This window comes from Tinamus guttatus, unplaced genomic scaffold, assembly GCF_059628265.1.
Source record: "Tinamus guttatus ecotype Peru unplaced genomic scaffold, ASM5962826v1 Tinamus_guttatus_pri_ptg000450l, whole genome shotgun sequence".
NCBI classification, from domain to species: Eukaryota; Metazoa; Chordata; class Aves; order Tinamiformes; family Tinamidae; genus Tinamus; species Tinamus guttatus.
In genome coordinates this window covers 393,380-411,935 of record NW_028288984.1, presented here as the reverse complement: position 1 = coordinate 411,935, position 18,556 = coordinate 393,380, and the positions used below count along the sequence as shown (strand labels likewise).

Below are 18,556 nucleotides of genomic sequence, written 5' to 3'. Positions count from 1 at the left end.
GTTTTATGGATCATATTCTGTTCCCATTTGTGCTTGGATTTCTCTGCTAAAAAAAAGCCTATGTGGATGTGGTCAGAAACAATGGAAGTTGTGGAATGCAGCACAACCCTGAATATGAGATGGTTTGGAAAATACCACTGGCTCATCTATTAACTGTTAAAATAGCAGAAAAGTTCTCAGGAGGTGATAATGGAACTAATATTACTGTAGTTTTTGTATTTCCTCTGTTTTACCATCCTTAGTCTTATCACTTCAGAGCCTTCTCTCACCACATTGTGTCCCATCCCCTATGAAATATATCTCCCAAAACATTAAATATGTGTTTACTAATTGTCATCAGGCTAAAATTCAAGTGCTGTGCTTGTGGGATTTTTTTTTTATCAGAAGCCGTATTTAAGTGATGACACACAGTAATTTGTTCATTCTTCTGTCAGTGTAATTTACAAGACAACGACAGATAAACATAGCTATACAAGATTCATTTACAGTGACACAATGGCAGATACACAGAGCAGAACCCTGCCTATGAGATAAAGTGGACTGAGTGACTTATGCAGTAATTAGGGGATAATTGTCATTAACCTCGCAAACAGTAGTTTACCCACATTGTTTAAAAGGCTCCAGGATGCATAATGACAAGGTAATCTGTCAAAGCGCTGGGGGGAAATATTAATAAGATTTGTGCAAGCCTGGATAGAAAATATGCAGAAAGCGGCCACATTAAGCTAATTGGTGGATGAATATACACTTGTAAAAGTGCTTCTAATGGCACGTTTGCTGCTCTCCAAATGACTACTGTTAATGTGGAGAAGTGGGCTGCCTAGAAAGTCAGGACTGCTGGGACAAGAGGGTATTAAGACATGCAGGCACAGTTATTATTACTTTGTACACTGTAATATAATTTCCCTCACTTTCTTTTGCATTTCAGTGCCCATAATATGTGCAAACAGATAACTCACTTCATGTGCCATAGCATTTTTATAGTCCGGTGACCTTTGTCTCTTTGGTGTCAGTTCTGTGCTCATCTGCCTACCTTTTGCATCCCATGGCCGCCTATGATACACCTGTTTTTCTTGGTGTATGTTTTGGGAGAAAACAATCAAAGGGAAAGAGCCTCATTAAGATCATTTTGTATATATTGCAAGTAATAATGCATAGTCCCCTAATGAATACTAAAGATGAAATCAATCTCATGTTTCTGTTGCCATTCATATACCTAGCATATAGCACAGCTGAATCTCTTTATTGAGGCACAACTTTGTATTCAGTTAGAGGACCAAGCACGTAATGAAATCCAGTTTATAACTATCGGCACTTTCACTCCAGTTTTTCTGTCACTGGGCAACTTCTTAATTCCTTACTATGCCCCTGACAAGGCAAATATCATATTGACTTCTCTGGAAGTTTTTCTTAAACGTCCAGGAACACCCAGCTTCCGTTGCTTAGATTTTCCATAGGCTGTTACGTTTGCATTGAGTTTAGGTTTTGAAGATCTGAAGTGAGAAAGGCACAATCTGATCATCTTTTCTGAGCTGACAGATAGTTTGCCTTGGTATCTATCTTTGGTGCAGTGCATGTTACACAGAGCAGCTGCAGGAATGTATGACATGATGATTTGTTGGTATTATCAGATTGTACATTAGCGAATGTCTTGGCTGAAAAGAACTTGGGTGTCTCTTGTGGCCCTGTGTATTGCAAATGCAGTATCTCATTGGTGCTCTTTGTGAATGTCTCCTGCTTCTTGTAAAAATTTTGTGCTATTTTTTCAGTGTGGGTGAAACTGAGGCACTAAGAGAGACATTTAAGGAGCTTCCTGAATTCAGAGAGACTGCCCGATTTCAGAAACTATAATTCTTTTTCTCAGTGAATTATGACACAAAACAGTTAAAACACAAGCAATTGCAGGGACTGAGAGTAACGATACAATTTTTTTTTTACATTTCATTAACTCCCGCATAGTTAAATATGCAGTTGTGCATTAAAAAATGGTGAAAGTGCATTTGAAAATTCGTGATAGGTGTTCTGTGTGTGCAGGATATCTGCTGTCAACTTGCATGCAGTACTGTTGTTACAGGCTTGGTTTGAACAGTGGAAGACTAGAAAAAGTTGATTCATAACTGAAATTATTTCAGTGTTTTGCTGCATGCATTACATTGTCTGTTTAAATCCTATCTAGTAGCATCCATGGCAGTTCGTTCTGTCTGAAAGGCTTCGTATACACTGTGCTTGGTGGTTCGATTGCCTTAGGAGCCATGTCAGCCTAAGGGGAACACCATCCGTTGCTCTCTCTGAGTTGGTAGCAAAGCTACTTTGGAAACATTTAAATGAATTTTCCATTCTCACAGGCTTCTGTGAAAGCAAAGGCATCAGAATATTTCTCTACACTTGTAATCCAAAACTGTGAATTAGAAAGCTCTTTAAAGGATTTGAATGCTTGTTTTCCATAAAATCTTGGTATTCTACAATTTGATGAAGGCAGGAAGAGTTCCTCACCTTCACTGTGCATCAAAATGTGTACTTGCACAGATACCATGAAGCAGCTGACATTGATCACCTTATACTAATTTGCTCATTTAATGAAGTCTTTAGAAATCTTTTAAAAATTAGTACAAGTAAAGAGAACGTCAGGTTCTTACTGTGCTTAGCTTATCTTCCTCTGAGTGTGGACATAGGTTGACTGTGCAAAAACTTGTTAGGCAGACAGCTGTAGAGGTGCTTGATGGAGTTGCTATGACTAAATGAGAGCGAAACTGCTGTGCTTAAGTATGATGGAACCCCACAGTGATCTATCATATCTCTAAAAAGAAAAATTCTGTACACAGTGTTATTCAGAAAAAAAGCAATCATTTCTTATGAATTAAATTCTTATCAGGTCCATAATCAGCAGCATTCCATAACAAAGTGCATATTTTATCAAAAGTCAAACAATATGCTTTAAAAACCAGCAGAAGCATTTAGAAACAGTGCCTTTGCATCCTAATAGTTTTACTGGAGTTGCAGAGGTGAATACACATTTGTGAAGAATGGGAAAGAGTTCAAATGATGTTTCCCTTAAGAAAACAGTCTCCCCTCTCCTCCATTTGTAAAAGATGTTCTTTCCTCAGGTTCCTTTTGGTTGGACATTGACAGAATGTCATCATCTTTCAAGGGCAATGCTTTCAAATACAGTAACCTTATTTAAGGGTGGTGGGACCTAGAAAATGGAAAGGGGTTCTGCAATTGGGGTGACCTAAGGAGAAGTTTGGTTCTGGAAGACAGCAATGTGTTAGACATCCCATATGTGAATACTGCTCCCTGTATGTTATTGCAGAAACAGCAGGTTGATCACGCAGGGATCTGTGCTGCTGACTTATGCCTTAGGGATGAGATATAAAACAGAGGACATGCATATACTTCCGATCGGCAAAGACCCCAGAGGCCATTAAGCAAGAGTGTGGTGGCTAACGGCAATGTCCTGGTGAGGTTTCAGCTACAGCTTTTGCATCCCACCTTGGGCTCCATCTGCAGCTCCAGCAGGACTTGGTGCTCTTCAAGTTCACCCCCGAGCTGTTGTGCTGTGCTCCTGAGCATCATCACACAACCACCCTGTTCGGTGGTGTCCATCCTCCCTGCCCCAGTGTCTGAATAGGTTAGGCTCCACAAAGTCTTGCAATGCTAAGTTAAGTTAAATTTACACTCCAGGACAGTTAGTGGAATTGCCCCACATTTACAGTGCAGTTGTATTTGACCTGCTGTCTACCATATCAATTATGGTATACAAAAGTTTGTATTTGGGGTCCTTTTGGTGGAAAGTGCAAAGCTTGTTTCTGCTGAATGCATAAGGAGAGCTGAAGTCTGAGCAGCAAATAAATACCTTTTTATACCTGGCAGCAAAAGTAAATATAAGCAGACGTATAGGCAGAAGTGAACATAACCCCCGTCCTGCTACTCTTCACTGAATACACAGTGGAAATGTCCTTCTTATTGATGCTTTGGGGAAAGACAACGTCCTTTTCTTTTCCCCCTTTTGTCACATACTAGTAGCCTCCAGGCCTTGGTGGGGGAAGAAAGCAACTCCAACTGGGAAGAAAAATGACGGGGGTTAGAGGGGAAGAAGATCCATTGCTTTTGATTTTTGCTGGTGCAGTGGAGGCTGCAGTGAAGCTCACAGATAAAGATTTCCATTATTGATTGAGAACGCAGTAGTGCTGCACCGTGTTGGTTCCCGCCGCAGCAGTATAACTCAAGGAAAGGACTGCTGACAGTTCAACAGGAGTTTGTTCATATAGTTTTGGTTGGGGAAGGAGGGGCTGCTGGGAGGTGGGTGAAAAGTGACGGATGAGGGAACAAAAAAGTTCAGCCATGGCTTTTAGTCCAGGTGTGTTAAATCCCATATCAGTTGCGCATGTACAATCACAGTGAGCAAGTATGCACACCTTTTTCTCACATCTAAAGGAGCAAAGATGCGTTTGGTTCAGCATGGTAAAAATGCCTATCAGGAAAGTGAGTATGAGAATACATTATTTCTATGAAAAGCTAGATATAGGGCTTACTCACCTTGCTCGTGTCTATGGCTTTTGCACAGATGCTCAGAAAGGATCAAGCAGTGTTGCTCATTGCTTGTCATGTCTGTGCAAAGGTGATTTGGTGTCCAGTAACACACTGGTCACTTTTGCCACTGGAGTAGTAGGACTGCCCATAGTGCAGCAGCTTGAAATTTAATAATGGCAAGTAAAGAGATGCTTCTGGGAAATTCAGCCAAACAAAACCAACAAACCCTAAATCCTGAAAATAATGTAGGGTTTTCTTTATCAGAAACAAATGTTGATTTTTTTTTTTCTGTCTACACCCTAATTAAGGCCATCCTCTGCAATTCTAGTATGACCAAATCAGTTGGTTTCAGTCTTCTTTTCAATCATTACAGCTGCACTCAAAATACTTCCTCAAGATCAACTAAGAAATATGTAGCTGTTTTAGAAGGGTTCAGAGAAGACTGACGTGTGATTAGCACTGGCTTGCTTAAAATAGTGCCCGAAAATAATCCTTGAGTGCTTCCCGGAATGTGAAGTTTGTTTAAAAAGCATTTTTACGTCTTTTTAACCTTTCTATTAATCTTATCTCTTGTATAATATTCTCTCATTGTGTATTCAGTCCTGCATATATGTATATATACACACTTTCTTTTACTTATGCCAAGAAGTTAATTAGTGAGATAAAAACAGATCTGCAAACATGTAAACATATGTACATGTGTCTGTGTGAATGCATGTGCCTATATATATATGAAATTACATCAAGATAATGTAGGCACAAAAAGTGAGTGTTTAAAACAACTGTTTTCATAACAAAAGTTCAAGGCTGAAGGTGCATGTTTGCATAGACTGTCCTTATTTTCTAAATTGGCAGCTTTTAAATTGGGAGGTTTTCAAGCTGAATCAAAAGCTTAAAATTTGCAAAGCTCAAAGGCCCCCCGGGAATCAAGACTCCTCTTCATAGTTCTCCCCAATTAAACTCTTACAAATTAGAGTGAACTTTGTGTCCATCTTCTATTGTAGCCTATTTGTATCATCTGAGATAATCATCATGAGGCCTATCACTTGCTCTGATCTGACCCAGAAGTTTAAAACATGATGTATCCTAACATATCCTGACACATCTCTTGCTAACCCACAGGTCAGCAAAAATCAGGAGACAGGTTCGGGATGATTAACCATGACATGGCTTTATAGATCTAATGCAGTATGTGTGTATGTGAAGCTTCATCCATACAGATAATAAATACATATACGTATATGGGACAGAGAAGAGTCAAGTGTGTGTTTTTATTTAGAAAAAGATCCAGTGTTATGTCTTCTACCCTTGGAGGCTAATTTTATATGACTTCAAGATTAAAAATTTATCTCCATCTGAAATAGAGGGCTACCCATGCATATAAAATAAAACAAAAACAAGTATAAGGCTTTTTGGGCAAAGAAGGGAGAGCATCGTTGTATGCTGTAGAGGTTCAGCTTACTTGTCTACTGCCTGGTTTATAGCTGCGAGCATGCATGGTATATCTTCACTCGCTGGCTTCCTTATACACATTGTCACAGGAGGCTTGGCTTAATCAGTAGTAAGCTGAAAAAAGTAATATAAATTGGAACCTTTTGTCATGAAATATTTAAATGTGGATATGATTTAATGGCTTTGGGGAGAAAATTTAGCATGAGAGATTGTAAGAAACAAGAAATCGATTACATGTAAGAAAGGACTTGAACCTCTAATCAAGTATTACCATATATAGAGAGATCCCTTGCTAGTTATAGCTTAATTCAAAGGGGATAATGGTTAGATTTTTTTTTTTAATTTTAAGTTTTATCAAAAAATGACATTCCTATTCACTCTTTATCTAGTTCTGCATAATACATAGTTGGTGATTTGTAGAAAAACCATCACTATGTAAATACTGAAGCGTGTCCTATACAGTATCCTATACAGTAGTATGCTTTCTAAGAAATATAGGCAACTGTGCAATTTTTCTTTACTTTTGTTAAGAAAAAAAAAGCTTCTTCCTAAAAATTAAACACAGTTTAGCTATTAAATATATTCTTATTTTAGCTAAAAGTTAATTATATACAAATTGAAAGTAAAATGCCACATTTTTGTTTTTTTTTTTTAAAAGACTGATTTCTTCATTCAGAAGACAAAAGTATTTTCAAAGTTTCTTTCAAAAAATAAAAAATATATATTAGGAGATACCTAAACATATAAGCACATCTCTATCTATTTACCTATTTATCTAAAATATTTTTAAACTTCTCAAATACATCAGTTCATGTAGCACTTACAGGAAGAAGAATAAAATATAGGTTATCCCCAAAACTGTCAAAAAGCAAAACTAGAAAATACATTTACATGTCTGATGACAACAGCCTCTCTTATACTTGCTGGCTTGATCACTGCTGTGGTAAACTCTGTAAAGTTCCTTTTGGTCCTGAAGGTCGTAATGCCTGAGACTCACTTTATAGATTGAGGATCAGGGAATAGAGAGCATTCCTCAGCTGTATTAGTGCTCGATGCAACCCGTACGAGTAGGCAAGAGTCATTTAAGACTAGCTTTCTGATTCCCTACTCTCTTATAACATTAAAGGATAAGCTCCTGCGATCAAACCTGTAACTGTAGAACTCTGTGATCAGTGGGTCTTATTGGACCCTGTAAGTAAGTCTCTCTCTCCTTACTGGATATCCAAATTTTTTTTTTAGTGTTTGCCTTAAGTAAATGAAACGAAAGGTAGAGAGGTCTCTATAAGAGCTAGATCGGATAAACACTGATGGTGTCTTTGAGTTAGGCTGTGGAATAATTCCCAGAGAGTGTGACGAGAGCCCCAGCATGAGGGAGGCCTGTTGTGTGTTATGTGAACAGCAAGATCCACTGCCAACATGTGAGATGACTAGTCCCATCATCAGACTTGTGGGAGTCTGTACCTACTGTTCTCATGAGTTAGTCTCAAGTGGGCAGCATATAATTTTTATTTACTTATATATTCACGTTTATAAAGCACACATCTGTTACTTAAGCCGTGAGTGATTTACAAGTTAAAGCAAAACAAAACAAATTACTAGCAGTAGTGCATTTCAGAGCAGCCTGCAGTTGGCTGCAGATAGGAGTCCTAATTCAATACACATAAGCAGTATAAATTAGCATCATTTTCATCTTCCAACAATGCAAGTTACAGTTAGAAGACCTGAATACCTGTGGCTTTGGAATAAAAGTGTGTGTGGTATAGATTGAGTCAGAGGTGATGGCAAAGGCCTGGAGACCAAAATATGAACTGTGTCCAGTTCTGGACACATGGGAATTGCTCAAGAAATCAAACCATTTTGGCTAGCTGGAAGCTGTGGGCGAAGTAAATATGAGAAGCTTTAGGTCACATTCACAGGGAAAGTAGCCAAAGTTAGTTGGACGGAAAGAAAATATACTCTTAGAGTCTTTAAATGTATATTTATTCTTCCTTCTCTTTTTTGCTGTTGTTTTGTTGTTGCTTTGTTTTTGATACTCATTGTAATTTCTGCTGCATTGCACTGACTTCCTGTAGCACACTTGCTCACATCCATCAGACGTGTAGAAGTGGGAGAGCACAGAAATTAGAGATGTCCACAGTGCCTTTGAAAAGTTTTCAAAGCTGGGGACATGCCCTGACCAATGCTGTGAAGCAGGACTATCATCTGCATGATGCCCTTTGTTTAATCTCCACGTCGATTCACACTAAACAGTTCAGGGATAGAGAGAGCTTGTGAGTTTAGACATTTTACTGAACTGTTAAGGCATAGACATGGCTTCTGGGTCTCTGCATCTTGGTCAACTGGATGAGAGTCTGTTCAAGGATATTCCATTATTAGGCTACGGGTGGAGATTTCCCAGTCTTGTAAAGCTTGAGTATAAACTGTCATGAATGGAGTCCTTCAGAAGGCTTTACAGTCACATCTTTGCTGTGGCATTCACCTTAATTATTAACTTTGCATCAGGAGGTAACAGAAATCAGACTGGAATAATGAAAAACAGGTCTAATCAGAATTAAGTATCTATTTTTCTGCTGGAGTAAATTGCATTTTCTAGTTATGTGGAAAATGGAGGGTGGGAAAGAAAGAGGAAAGAATCAATTCTCTGAAGACTGGGAAATAATAATTGAGCCTGAAAATTTCAAAAAATGTCCAGGCTCTTAATCAAAAAGGGGCTAGTGAGTTTTGCAGAGTGTTCAGCTAGGTTCTGAAGCTGATGTTCAAGATCTAGAAAGACTAGAGATCATATTGAGTTTCTTGCAAAGTTTTCAGACTGTTTAATGCATGAGGAAGCACTGGAATAATTCTGGTTTGATGGCCTGCAACAGTGCTTGTTGGTAATAGTTAGGGTGCTGATGATATGTCCAGCATTTGCCCAACAGGAAAGATGCCAATAAAATGATGTATTCATTATATAAGTATTTTAATATGTTTTTATCAATACATGCTGGAATGGATTGCCTGACATTACATTGCAGAATTTTTAAGTCCTACCTCCAGGCAAATCTCATGCTTACTAGCAAAAATGAAAGTGTGAAATGCTTTTTAATGTATATTTAACAACAGATAGTCTAGTGATTACTGATGTGTATTCTCTCTGGATTTTTCCCTTGCTATCAGAAGGCAATGTTAAGAGACAACATTTTTACACATTTATGCTATCTACATCCATCAGATGTTTACTTTTTAAATATTTGTAACTGCCATTATAACAAGGCTGCAAAAAATTCATGTCTTAAGTCTAAACCATGCCAAGATTGCAATCTTCCAATCAATTGCCAGTAATTGTCTAGTTATACTTAAAACCGATTCCTCAATATCTGCCTTCAGATGCAAGCTGGTAATGAATGTGTTTTTCAGTATTGGTCTCATGGGAAAAAAAAGAAAGGAAAGAAAAGGAATAATATGCTAGTATTATATGCTATTTTTAAGATCTTTTGCCATACATTAACATTTTTTGCAGTTATTTCAGAGGATAGTTTGTGAGTTGCTTCAGACTTAAAACTACTTATATTTAAGAAGCAAATCTAACATTTATTTAACTCTTTTTTGTAGTGTCACCATTTAGTTAAGATTAAGGAACAATTTGGGTATTTTACAATAGAGTGCAGGGCAAGAATTCGTACCTTAAGCCAGTGTAAGCTGAAGAGTTGCACAGTACATAGATCACTGTTGTTAAAATAACAGTATTGAATGCATTTTAGATCACAGAGCCCCAGTGGTCTACATTTTGTTTGCTCTGACATTATTAAACTCAATCTGTTTCCCTAACTGTGACTCTAATTACTATATTTGCATGGCTGAAAAGTTTGCTTTTTTTAGTCTACTTCTGTTAATACAGTTTGCCTGTTGTTTTCTTTAGCTTAGTGTTTCATGTGCAGGCAGCAGAGCACTTTCTATTGAATTCAATAATTATGCAGAATCAATAAGTTTTTTCTTTGTGTTTTTCTTTGTTGTTTCTTTGATATGGCCTCTAGGATGCTGCAGGCAAGGTGCTGGACCGCTGGGCCATCATGTCCAGGGAAGAAGAGATCATTACCCTTCAGCAGTTTCTGAGATTTGGAGAAACCAAATCCATTGTGGAGCTGATGGCAATTCAAGAAAAAGAAGGGCAGGCTGTGGCTGTGCCATCTTCAAAGACAGATTCAGATATAAGGACTTTTATTGAAAGCAATAATCGCACCAGGAGCCCGAGTCTCCTTGCTCACCTGGAGAATAGCAACCCCTCCAGCATTCATCATTTCGAAAACATCCCGAACAGCCTTGCATTTTTACTTCCATTCCAGTACATAAATCCAGTCTCTGCTCCACTGCTGGGGCTGCCTCCAAACGGCCTCCTGTTGGAACAGCCAGCAATGAGGCTGCGTGAACCAAGCCTTACAACCCAAAATGAATATAATGAGAGCAGTGAGTCTGAAGTTTCCCCTACACCTTTCAAGAACGAGCAAACATCCAGCAGGAATGCTTTGACCAGCATCACAAATGTCGAGCCCAAAACTGAGCCAGCCTGCGTCTCTCCTGTCCAGACATCAACTCCTGTCAATGATTTATCCAAAACAGAGCACACAAAAAGCTCATTCCGCATTCACAGGATGAGAAGAATGGGGTCTGCTTCGAGGAAGGGAAGAGTGTTTTGCAATGCATGTGGTAAAACTTTCTATGACAAAGGTACTCTGAAAATCCACTACAATGCCGTTCACCTGAAAATCAAGCACCGGTGCACTATTGAAGGCTGCAATATGGTCTTCAGTTCACTCAGAAGTCGTAATCGTCACAGTGCAAACCCCAACCCTCGCCTCCACATGCCTATGCTAAGGAATAACCGAGACAAAGATTTAATTCGTGCTACATCCGGTGCCGCCACTCCTGTCATAGCAAGTACCAAGTCCAGTCTAACTTTAACAAGCCCTGGGCGTCCACCGATGGGATTTACCACTCCTCCTCTAGACCCTGTACTACAGAACCCTCTTCCTAGTCAGCTGGTGTTTCCAGCTTTAAAGACTGTCCAACCTGTTCCTCCTTTTTACAGAAATTTACTTACTCCTGGGGAGATGGTGAGTCCACCAACATCCCTTCCCACCAGTCCCATAATACCAGCAGTGAGCAGCATGGAGCAGCATCCTCCTCCTCCTTCAGAGTCATCTGTACCTTCAGTGCTGATGCCCACCCCGGAGCCTAATGCTGATCTTGCCCCTAAGAAGAAGCCAAGGAAGTCAAGCATGCCAGTTAAAATAGAAAAGGAAGTTATCGATACTGCCGATGAGTTTGATGATGATGAGGAGGAGGTGAACGACAGCAGCACAATGGTGAATGATATTGGTCATGACAATCACTGCCATTCTCAGGAGGAAATGAGCCCTGGTCTGTCAGTGAAAGACTTTTCCAAGACTGACAGAAGCAGATGCATTTCCAGACCGGAGATAAGAAGGGCAGATAGCATGACTTCAGAAGACCAAGAGCATGAGCGAGACTACGAAAATGAGTCGGAGTCCTCAGAGCCCAAACTGTGCGAGGAATCCATGGAAGGTGACGATCGCCTGCATGAACCTGGTGAGAAATCCATGATGCATGGTGACAGGCCAGATGAAAACCACAATGACTCTTCTAACCAGGATGTCATTAAGGTGAAGGAAGAGTACACAGACCCTACATACGATATGTTTTACATGAGCCAATATGGACTGTACAATGGAGGCAGTGCCAGTATGGCAGCCCTTCATGAAAGTTTCGCTTCCACATTCAACTACAGCAGCCCTCAGAAGTTCTCCCCTGAAGGCGAGCTCTGCTCAAGCCCAGACCCCAAGATCTGCTATGTGTGCAAGAAGAGTTTCAAGAGTTCCTACAGCGTGAAGCTTCACTACAGAAACGTTCATTTAAAAGAGATGCATGTCTGCACGGTGGCTGGCTGTAATGCTGCCTTCCCATCACGGAGAAGCAGAGACAGGTCAGTAAATATTAATTGATTTTCTACATTATTAAATGTGTTGAATTATGTAAGAATAGGCAGTTTAGGGTGTATAAAGAGATAGAGAGATGCACAGTAATAGCAAGTGACAATCATGTTCCCATGATGTTGAGAGAGTTTTATCACTTCACGATTTTCATTGTTGCCTGGCACTCAGAATAGTGTATGTCTGCCATCATCTTATGTGACTGGCTAGATAATAAATGTCATTATTCTTTCTATGTGCCTGTGAACATTTGTGTATTGTACTTCTGTTTATAAGCTGCAGCTTTTTATTACATTCATTTTCTTCTCCCTGCAGCTTTTATACCAAGAAAAGCTTCTACTAAATATTTAGTCAATTGTATACAATACAAAAATCTTCATGAATGCACTTTAAAACATTGAACTAGGAAGGAGGGGAAGGGACGAATGGATTAATGGATGTTTGGATAGGTGGATGGATGGATAGATGGATGGATGGATGGAAGGAGAAGAGGGAGGGATAAAATGGAAAGACTTGTATAAAAGAATGATTTCCATCTCCATAGGACCATATGAAAGCAAGCAGGAAGCAGTAAAAGAATGTTCTTTCTTTTCTTCAGTTTTTAAAGCTGACTGGTACATTGTAGCAAACTAGTGGAAAGTAAAAGAAAATCGTTCTCTCTTTAGGAGAACTTACATCTTTCTGTCCAGTATGGCCATTTAGTCCAGCCTGTTTTCCGCATGTAAGCAACTCCCTTCCCCACTGATGGGAATTCAGTGCACTCAGAAAGGAGAGGCTAGACCCGTACATATTATTAAGATCAACAAGGGTATATTCTGCTGGGCTGTCAGATGACATCATACCCTAGCTATGCTGCATCAATACTGAAACAGTTGGGCTTAAACAGAAGCAGCTGGTCCTTAACCTCGTAGGTTTTTTTTTTTTTTTTTTTTTTAATACACTGTTCTTTTTGATTCCTAAGGAAAATGTAATATAAATGGAATTTGTCAAGGTGGTAGGTTAACACAGTTATTTCATACTTGTGGATGAAAGTTCTCACATGTGATGATGATCATATTGTCACATAACAAAACACGGAGTTCATAGAGTGGTGGTGAGATTGGTTCATCCTTTTCCTTTATTTGTGTTTCATATTTTTTCATTATGCTGTAAAAATTCAGCAGACACAGGAAGGAAATTAAACCTAGATAAACATTTCACACACATTCCTTTATCTTTTTTTTCACTGAACTTGATAGAGTTTGCAAGCAAATATTTCATGTCATATAAAATGAAAGCAACTTAATGTTGAGGAGATTGAGGACCCAAACTCACTATTTTGATGTAAAGTCTAGTCCCTGAGTATCTCATGTCTCCTGTTAGCCATTTATGAAATCCATGAAATATAAAAAACAGGAACACACATTACAAAACAGTTCCATATGGATAAGAAGCAGGTAAAAATTAAATTAAGGATTCCTATCTCTGCTGATAATTTTTTGAGATTTGACAATGGAAACGTAGAAGAATCCTTTGAAGAACTGGTGCCTCAATGGTATATTCCGTGCTGGGCTTAACTATGTTCAACCCTTTCCAGTTCCTGAAATTACATAGGTTTTTTAATAGTGCAATCCTGTTTGATTGGCCAGTTTCCTCACATGAGTTATAAAGTGCCTGCTATGTACCAAGAAAAGCAGCTTTTCATTCAGTGTGCAAAGTGAGAAATGGCTAGCTTTGCACTCAGAATATTATTTGAAGTCTTCAATTTCAGTAGGAAACCACTGATAGATTATACTAATAATAAAAAGTTAGCATACTGAAGATATGTATGTGTATATATATATATGTGTGTGTGTGTGTATATATGTATATATATATATAAAGAGATTACTGTGATGATATATATATAATATTTGAGACTTGAACATTTAAAGAAAAACACATTTTGAAAATATTTCATGAGCTGGGTAGGATATTCTTATTAAGCAATTTGAAAGGAAGTCATAAAAATATTTGTTTCAGGAACTGAAATTGAAGGCTGTATATTTAAAGATTTTTTATTTACATATTATTTTGCATTGTGTAAGGCATGGGACCATCTTTTCATTATAATTCTAGTATTAAAAATCAGAATATGCTTCAGTTATTTACTGAATTTGGGACAACAGAAATACATAGGCATAAAATAGCCATTCATTGCAGAGATTTAAGGGTGGTTATACACTTCAAATTTCAAAATCATAGTATAACTTGAGTGCTTGTTCAAGCTGGATGTTTTTCCAGATTTGTAAGCACTCCAGGGCTGCAGAATTTGTCTGGAAATACCTTGAAAGAGTCTATTCATATTTTTATGGTTATTGATAGTTCATTCAAATATTTCAGAAAGAAGTACCTTTAAAGATTCTCTCTGATATCCAGCCTTGTCCAGAAGTGCAATGCCTAGACCTGCACAAAAAGTACACATATGTAGAACATGTAAAAGATGGTGGATTATATATTTAAGCAATCATTTTAATAATTTAATGCTCTCTGAAAAAAAAAAAGGCTTTAAAAATCAATTTAGGAAGTAAAAGTTAAATTAATGTATTATTTCTTGCAAACTGTAAACCCCCCCAAAACTTTTGCATTCAATTTGTTTTTTTTTTTTTGCCCTTCTTCTCTTTGAATATACATATTTATCTTAGAGAGCGCCATTACTTAAATGCACAATTTCTACCTCTTACAAGAACAATTACAAAGAACATTTCGAACATACTTACTAGATACGTAAATTAATAACATTGCAAAATAAGAACAACTTCTAGTCAGTTTAATCAATTTCACTCAAAAGCTGAGGACTATTTTGCTATTAATTGCTGTAGAAAAGTAAGAAATAGCCACATAAAATACATAGCAAGCATTCCTGGAGAATATTTGTCATGTGTTGCTGTTCCATTCTTTTGGACACTTTTGAAAAAGTCTGTGTGACTGACTTGTTTGTGTTGTGAGTCAGAAAGTCTACTGTCTTTTGGCTGGCTAGTGAGGCTTAGAATTTCTGAGTTTTGGTAACATTATATGATTTTTTCAGTACTAATTTCAAATAACAGGGAGTTTTTCATATCCTATAACTTATAAGATCTAGTAAGGTTATTTTGTATTATTAATAATTTCATAGAGAAAATATTCAAAAAAAGAGGATTATTTATGAGGATAAATAATTTTGGCTACTCCTTTCTATTCCTTGTTAGACACATTTGATGTCGTGTAAGATCCTTTAAAACACAATTCTGGTTAATCAAAGGGTCACCTGTATTTCCCCTGTCCTGTACGTATGCTATTGCTGAGCCTCAGTCTAGCAGTCTAATTATCTCTCCAATAGGGTTGTGAATGAATACTGTTAGTGAAGGGAGGTAGTAGATCATATCAAGAGGAAGCGCTGCCATGCTTCGGCTGAAGCAAGCTTTTTATTCCTGTGTAGTAGCCACAACCTTTCATGGTGACACACATCCTGCAGCAATTTCTGTTGGGGGTTGACTGAAATGACCTTCATCATTCCTGAAATTGTCTTTGCCCAGCTCAATTCTTGTTTAAATATGCATCTGTGGGAAAGATTGGAATATATTCTAAGATTTTAGACTAAACAGCACTATTCCTTGTGAATTAGAGTTCAGATGGACAGAAGGTTCACGAGTCCTGCCTTTCTCCATCTGTATTTTTTTAGCATAGGGCAGAGGAAAGCAGAGTGCCTGCATTTGCTGTCAAAGTATCAATAATACTTCCTTTCTTTATAAAAAGATTGCATTGCTTTTGAATAGCCAGGTTCCACTGGCCCTAGATTTTTTTTAAGGGACTTTCATTGCCTTTTCCATCTACCAGTCCATCTACCAGTAAAAGCACTTATCAAATCAACCTTAGCTGATCATTTCCCCAAACAGAGAAGTTCTTCCCCTTTCTTCTTCTGGAAGCTCTACAATTGTCAAAACTACCTTTTTTTTTTTTTTCTATTCTTTATCAACCAGTCCCTGAGTTAACTCTTCTGTCTACTGTTACATTTACTTCAGATGTCTTTTTCTTCTATAGGTGAGATGTTCAGGTTATATCTTGTTGCAGGAAGGCAGTGGAGAGTAAATAGTAAAAGAAACCATAATAAAAGTGGTGTCAGTGGACAGATGCAGTGTCAGAAGCTTCCTTTGAACAGAATGACTTTTTTTGTCCTTTTGTAAGGAAAGGAGGAAGAAGAGAGGAAGATAAGTTCCTGGAAAACTGTGCATTGTTGGGGCAAAAATGTCCTTGTGAAGGGAGTTCCTCATGGGCTCAGTAGGAAATCTGCCCTTCAAGTGAGGAGAGAACCCTGTCAGAGAGCCAGTGCCCTCAGGATCTGTTTCCCAGCCTCAGCTTTTCTGAACCCTGCCTGGGCAGATACCAGTTTGCATACACAGAAATAGGTGTGACTGCTCCTTGAAACCAGCATGGAGGTATAGCTGCTCCAGGGGTAATCCCAGGTAAGACATGCAGATAGAAGGGAGGAATGCTTGTTTCTTGTCCAGAGAGATAGCCAATACAGTTTCATCTCAGAGTCTCTGTTACAGAGAGAACTTCCAGAAGTGAAGATTTGGAAGAAGAAGCCTAAAACAGTTGACTTTTAGTTTCTGGCTCTTTTTGTTAAGACCCTGAAATTTAATGACCAAAGCTACTGATGCAAGATGAGTACTTATGGATCTTCTACCTTGAATAGGTCTTGTTGATAAGCTGCTGTCAGTTTTTAAGGAGAAATACAGCCATCTTTGTCAGCCTTAGTTCATGCCAGAGCACCATTTCACCTCAGTACCAGCAATTTTAAAGTTTCTGTTTTCTAGGTTGGTACACAGTATTGGTAATTATGTGTTACCACGTTTATCATTATCTAAATGTATATAAAATAAATTCATTTTCAATGTACCTGTTCAGAGGAACAAAGCAAGAACTTTTCACTTTGTCTTTCTTCTACTAGCGTAAGAATATTAATTGTTCAGATTTGCCTTTGAATTTTCTCACAAAATGAGCGTTTGTGTCTCTGTGTGTTCTGCAAGGTAGGAAAGGTGATTGAACCCCATGAATAAATTTAAAAACAAAATAATATTTGCTCAGGGTGACTTATAAATATATATGAGGCAACTATTGATGCCAAGTGTGATCATGCCATTTGATTGCCAGTTAAATCAGTTCAGATTTAAACATGTAAACTCCTTGATTTGTATAGAGCAAGACATCTGTATGTGGTTTATTAAAACCTGCTGAAGTCTTCAGAACTGAATTTGTGAAGATTTAGGCCTCTGGGTAACTGTATTGAAAAAGCAGAGACCTACTTTTGTCTGGTTTACCTGACTTCCAGCCCTGTACAGGTGTGCTTGAATAAATTAACATCAGTTACCTATGATGAGCCACTGCATACATTATCAAGGGAGGTGAAGATGTGAGAAACCTGCTACCTGCCTCCTGTTAGCACCTCCTTGACAAAACAGCACCCATTTTTTCATCATGCCACTGTGTTTGGAAACTTCCACAGATAGCTTTTTAGAGTATAGTTTTCTATAAATGCACTAAATTCTAGGAACAGAGAGAAGAAGAAACAAGATATTTCACACTAGTCCAGCTATTACTGTAGTTTCTCTAGTATAAATAGCTGCCATATGCAGCTTGAATGCCCTCCAATAAGAACAAGGAAAGACAGTTCTAAGACATTAAGTGTTTGGTGAACCATTTGTCAAGGGATAAAAGAGCTATTTTCTACATTTTTTAAATGTGAACATACACATGCATATATAAACATACATATGCGTATATGAACATGTACTGCTGTTTCTGGTCATGAAGCAGTTCATGAAGAGACTATCTGCATATCTGACAGAGTCGTATGAGCCATTAGGTTTTCTCTTGCAGTGTCACTAAGATGTGTGTCATTGCTAATGTTCACATAACTCTCTTTTACCCATGAGAACCTGTAACATAAAGACTGTTTTGCAACAACTTTAGCACAGAGTTCCCTCTTCCATGAGTAGTCGTTCTGAACAGAGAGGAACAATTTGCCAACTTGCAAATTCACCTGTGTGAACAAGAGAAGCAGAATTAAACTAGATTGTGTAGAAGTAATTTGTCCATGATAATTTTTAAAAAAAAAATACAGAATTTAAGCAAGCTTTAAAGAGGGACTATGTGTGTGAGAGTTGCAGGATCAGCTCCATTATGAAGGGAGGTCTCCAACTACACATGTCCATTTGCTTTGAGTTTGAGATTTTTTTAACTGCTGCCATCATTATTTTGTTACGATATCAAGTTGTCAGAGACTGTACACCTTCTTTCACAGTGCGAGATATCTCATTTCTGTGTGAACTCATAGAGTAAGTCAAAGACTTCCAGTGACCTGGAGAGGCCATTTAAATCATAGAATCACAGAGTCACAGAATGCTTAAGGTTAGAAGGCACCTCTAGAGGTCATCTAGTCCAATCCCCCTGCACACGCAGGGTCACCTAGAGCACGTGGCACAGGACTGCGTCCAAGCGGGTTTGGAAGATCTCCAGAGAAGGAGACTCCACAGCCTTTCTGGGCAGCCTGTTCCAGTGCTCTGTCACCTTCACTGTTAAAAAAAATT

General features: G+C 38.3%; 1 protein-coding gene across 1 annotated transcript in view; it reads left to right on the top strand.

Moving 5' to 3' along the window:
• The window catches only part of BNC2 (basonuclin zinc finger protein 2), a 320,822-nt gene that overhangs the window by 284,839 nt on the left and 17,427 nt on the right, over positions 1-18,556 (top strand). The window contains exon 5 of the mRNA XM_088532024.1: positions 9,996-11,962. Coding sequence (XP_088388150.1) covers positions 9,996-11,962 — 1,967 coding nt within the window. The remainder of the gene's footprint in view (positions 1-9,995; positions 11,963-18,556) is intronic.